The sequence below is a fragment of the Hipposideros armiger genome, unplaced genomic scaffold (genome assembly GCF_001890085.2).
Source record: "Hipposideros armiger isolate ML-2016 unplaced genomic scaffold, ASM189008v1 scaffold_82, whole genome shotgun sequence".
Taxonomy (NCBI): Eukaryota; Metazoa; Chordata; class Mammalia; order Chiroptera; family Hipposideridae; genus Hipposideros; species Hipposideros armiger.
The window spans coordinates 2,210,403-2,215,816 of NW_017731432.1; the positions used below are offsets into that span (position 1 = coordinate 2,210,403).

Sequence of the window (5,414 nt, forward strand, 5' to 3'; positions counted from 1 at the left end):
CATTCACTGCATGATACAAATAGAATTTAAATAGGAGAAACTCTACCTGTGGGGCACTTGCTGACTTTGTAGGATTGTTCTTTTCTTCAACAAATATTTATTTATTGAGTACCTACTATATGTCAGGCACTATTTCAAGACCTGGAGATAAAGCAATGAAAAGAAACATACGGTGTCTGGTGTTGCTTGTACGCTACAGAGGAGACAATAAATAAGCCAAATGTGTAACATGTTAGGTAGTGATAAATGCTAAAAAGAAAAAGTGCGGAATGGATATATGGTCCCTGTCACACTTTCTAATTTTTTGAGGGGAAATCCTGATGATTAGCTGATGATTAGTGATTTCACACTATTTAAATTCAGGGAACATTAGTTTATCCCATATTTTTTAGTTCTATCTTGAAAGTACACTCATTATTCCCTTTAAAAGGGATTGAGAATGTTTTAGTAGGAGTTTTGGTCAAGCGAAAATAAAGTCAGTTCTGTTTCCCCAGTGCTAAGATGTGTTACAAGTGACAATTTTTAAATGGACTCAAATAGCCATTCTACCAGTACAAGAAATATTTTAGGCTGAGCAGTTTAAAAACCCAACTTGATTTGAGCGTCTGCCAAAGTAAATTTTGCATGAATAGATTATTTGCATTTATTTATTTGAAGGTTTGGTTTAAAAAAATAAACGGGAATGTTTGAGAAAGTGTAGTGCTGTTCTTTAGAGTTCTAATGGTGATGAAGATGGCAAGGCAGGGCTGATTATTCATAAGACATTGTTTGCTCCAGAATATGTGTGAAGCCTTGAAATTAGGCATTCTTACGAACCCTACAGAGCCAAGGCTTTTAAGCTAAGCATTTAATATGCTTTGAAAAGTTTGACAATGAGAAATCCCACTTAAATTGATGTAGCAAAAAATCTGAACCCCTGCTTCCTTAGTTTCCCATGAGATTGACCTGGTAGGTAGTGACCTTTGTTTGCTTATTAAGCTTTTGTTTTTCCAATACAGATAACAATGAAGATGGTTCCAAAAATGCTTTTTCCTTTGGTTAAAGACTGGGCTCCCAAAGCATTTGTAATTTCCTTTAAGCTGGAGACTGACCCCTCCATCGTAATTGATCGTGCACGGAATGCTTTGGAAGTTTATCGACATCAAGTGGTGGTGGCTAATATCCTTGAGTCACGAAGATCCTTTGTGGTTATTGTAACTAAAGACTCAGAAACTAAGTTATCGCTATCAGAGGAAGAAGTAGAAAAAGGTACAGAGATAGAAGAGAAGATAGTAGTTGATCTTCAGTCTCGGCACACAGCTTTTATAGAGGACAAAAACTGAAAGATCAAAAGTTACAGGATCAAAAATTGTTCAGTGGACCAGGCCTGTTATAGATGGCGAGAACTAGAATAAATCCTTTGCTTTCATAAAGACATAAAATGAAGGAAAAATCATTGAGTGGTGAGCAGGCGAACACGGTTTGGTATTTATCTTTTAAAGGTCATTTCATACTCATTAAAAATGAAAAAAGCAAAGCAGTTATGATCGAACCACATGACACACTCTCCTGAATGTCATCTTGATTTTTAAAATGAACACGAGCTGTTACTCACCTTTAAAAAAAGAGCTCATTGGGAATTATATTCCTCAAGATATATATGTGGGGCCTGAATATCACCCTTCTTCATACTATTAAATGGATTATGGATGTGTGAATGGACATGCTTTGAAGATCAGATATTTGCTGATGCCTATTATGTAGTACGCCCTGATGATTATGAAGATTAAAAAGATGGATAAACATGTCTACTTTGGGAAATGGATATATAAAGTGCAATAAAGTGTGTACCCAAAAGCCAACACAGTGGAAAGGATGTTGTTTTTTGTGAATTTATCAAGATGGGAATAGGAGAGAAGGACACCTCCCTGAAGGTAGATTGCCTATCGAATGATGAGCTTCCCACTACGTTTACTTTTTTCTTTCTTGTCCTAGATTCACTCCAAGTTTGAGTTAACAGTTTACCTTTCAAATATTTTAGGACTTCTCTTCAGGGAAACTTAACCCCATCTTCTACCAGGGGCCAGACAGGCGCCAATTGATGATCTCTACCCTGAAAGGAAGCATTACAGTGTGGTCAAGAGTGTGGACTTTGGAGTCACCTTAGCCAGGTTTGACCTCTCCAGCTGTACCAACTAGGAGCTCTGTAGGCTTACACACCTGACTTAATTTCAGTTTCCTCATCTATAAAACGGGGATAATAAATCTCTGCAAAATAATGACATTGTTTTGTGAGGATTAAATAAAACAGGGAAGATAAAGCTTTAGTCTGGTGCCTAGCACATAATTCATAATAAATGGTTGCTGTTATTTTCCTCACTTAGCAAGGCATTGTTATTATGCTAGTGCCCTGCTCAATCCCTGAATTCTTGAAAAATCTTCAAAGCTCTTTGTCCTGAGGGGATTTGGGGTTGGGAGTGCACAGAAAATGTGGTCCAGAAAAATCCCTTAAATAATCCATAGTATGGTCCAGAGCACAATTTGAAAAACTGGCATTGAAACTAGGTAGTAGCAGATACTGTGCTTCACTAAATATTTGATTTAAAATGCAATTTGTGATGTTGCATGGAGAGTTCGGAAGGGTAGCCCAATGTGTCTGATAATAGAGGTACAATAAATTTTAGTTGAAAAGATTTGAACAGAAGTTCCAAGATGCACTGAAATCATTAAATCAGGAAGGTGACCTTGTGCAGAGGACAAATAACTATAGTAATCAGGACTGTTCTGGAAGCAGCAGTCCCATTAGACAAAATTTTTAAGTTGAGGTCCATTTGGCAAAACCTCAAAAGCAACAGGCTCTGTCAGCAGTGGCTGCAGGATTAAAGGGATGGGAAGTAAAGATTGATTTTCTTCCCTACATCATCTATAGCTTTATGTGGAGGATGAGTGTCATCATCTTTGAATGTATAATGAGGATAAATAGAGTTAACACTAGAAGTGTTCTTAATATTTGTTTTTACCATAATTATTTCCCTTGGGAACCGTTTCCTATTTTGTTATGCTTAAAACAACCACCACTTCCCTACATGGAATTATTTAAAGTGTTTTGCAATTCTGTTTTGTTTCCATTCTGAGCACTTAAACAGTATTCACACATGCTAAAATTCCAAGATTTTTTGTTGTTGTTTAACAGCAAATGGAAGTGTACAAAGAAAAATAATGAAAAGGAACACAAGTCAATGAGCAAATGAGAAGGAAATTGATCTAGATTGGAGAACCAAGGAATGTTTCACTTGAGAAAATGACCCTTGAACTGATAAGTAGGAGTTAAGTAGGTTTGAGGTGATGGTACTGAGTATTTTAGATCAGAGAAAAAAACACTTGCAAGCGCTCTTATGCCAGAGGGAGAGGTTGAAGAACTTCTAGAAAGTAAGATCCATTCAGGTAATGCATGTAGAACTGGCAGAGCTTTCAAAACGATCTTATGAGGAACTAGAATAAGACAAGAAATTCAAGTACGTGTTTGGGTTACCAGAAAAGGAAGGGCCCCTAAACATGAGTAAAGTTGGGCTTTGCTGAACTAACTAGAACCTTGCAGTAAGAGCATTTAAATGGAGATGGTATTAACTTGAGCCTATGTTAAATTTTGTGTCATTTAGAAAATTTTATTTTGCATTATATAGGTGGAGGAACGAGTCACCTGAAACCAACTTTCGGTGCTTTGGACTCTGAAGGATTTCAGCCTTAGGGATAATTCTAGGCAAGTCTGGTTCCTTCATTTTTACAATCCAAAAATGTGATTTGTCCTAGGTGTCCCAGGTAGTTAAAGGTCTAGGCCGAAAATTCATGACTCCTGACCTAGCATCCTCTCCCTTTTAAGAATGAAGTTACTTCTAGAAAAATAAACCCAAGGTTATGCCGAGTCTCTAGATAACGTCTGGCGGGAAGCTATTTGAGAACTCTAAAATGCCTGGTGACAAATAGTATCCTTTGAGTTGCAAATACGCGCCGTGACGTTACCATGGTTACTACAAAGCGAATGGAAAGAGTCGTGCCTTCTTTCCTGCCCGAAGTGCCCCGCCCCCAAAGACCAATGGTGTGCACCATAACAATGGTCTTCACAGGAAGAACAGTACCTAAACCAATGGGGCGCGTCGTTTCTATGGTTCCTGCCGGAAGGACGCCTTAGCGTCTCTGCAGCCAGCGCGGTTGCTATGACGCCCTACGCTCACTTGGCACCTGCCCCTCGCAGCGGAGCAGCGTGGAGGGGAGCGACCCCGGACCGCACTGCACTCTTCAAAAGACGATTTCCTGCCTACTTCCTGAGGTTCCCGCCTCAGCCCCGAGAAGGAAAGCACCTATTCTCCGCTCTTTTTCAGCATTCCAGGTCTTGCCCGCTTCTCTCCCTGCTATGGCCGGAAAATACAGGAGGAAAGCTCCCTTGGCTCAGACTTTCTAGCCGCGCGGGCTGGAGTGATTCTACCTGAAAAGGGATCCGCTAGTTCTGGGACCCAAAAGCCACAGGCGTTGAGAATTAGGTTGCCGCTCTTATTTAGAGAACACCCAATCAGATAGATAGGTGTTCTTTTCGTCACTCTCCTGGCGAAGACCCACCCCTGCACTGACGACTGACTGAGTCTGAAGCTCCAGGCCATTACAAAGTCCACGAAGCCACTGCTTCCTGGTTGTGGGCCTGTGAACAAAGAACTGCCGTTTTCTGCTGTGTTGCCCTATGTTCGTCATGGGGAACCTTAATTCCGGATGAAGCTCTGGAGGCCTTTTGTATCCTCAGCATAAGACGTGATCAAGTCAGTTACCTTCTGCCTTTCAAGCTACACCCTCATCCACTTCTCTCATCACTCTCATCACTGAGTGCCAGTTTTCCCATCCTGCTCATTCCACAGCCATTTTCACCCTTTCTTTACCATGCAGCCCATTACTGAATGTCCATTCGTCTCCACCACCTGTCATCTACGGACTACCCCCTTCTGCTTTCCTGCTACAAAGCTTTGGGTAGCTAAGTGTTTCGCATTCTTCGGGCCTGGAACCATTTGGAAGATTTTCTCTGTTTCTCCGCAGTATGGCAAGCTTTCTGTCTTGGGTAAACTAGAGGCTAGAATGGAGAAGTGCACATTGGAGAATGCAAGCAGTAAATGATTACAAGCCTAGTGAGTTTTGAAAATGGAGGGGGAAAATCAAAATGCATTTTGGGGCTCATCTCAGGCTTATATAAAGAAAGTTTGTCCCTTGCTTACGTGAATGCTTTGTTAGGCATACATTTTAGTGATGTATTCATGCATGTGCATAGATCATTCAGAATGATCATATATGTAACAGGATTTCAACTTTCAGCCCATATGAACCCAACACCTTGATAAGATAGAATTTTTGTAAAGGAGACGCTTGAAACAGTTCTTGTGCCTCCTCTTCACGTC

The 5,414-nt window shown here is 40.3% G+C and overlaps 1 protein-coding gene across 3 annotated transcripts in view; it reads left to right on the forward strand.

Annotated features, from left to right (window-relative positions):
- The window catches only part of PPCS (phosphopantothenoylcysteine synthetase), a 17,390-nt gene that overhangs the window by 6,909 nt on the left and 5,067 nt on the right, over positions 1 to 5,414 (forward strand). For 2 of the 3 annotated variants that reach the window (XM_019643664.1, XM_019643665.1), the window contains one exon: positions 999 to 1,852. The exons of the other annotated variant lie outside the window; for it this stretch is intronic. In XM_019643664.1, coding sequence (XP_019499209.1) covers positions 999 to 1,322 — 324 coding nt within the window. In that variant the 3' untranslated portion in view covers positions 1,323 to 1,852. Of the gene's footprint in view, positions 1 to 998; positions 1,853 to 5,414 lie in introns of those variants that run through there. 3 annotated transcript variants of the gene reach the window in all.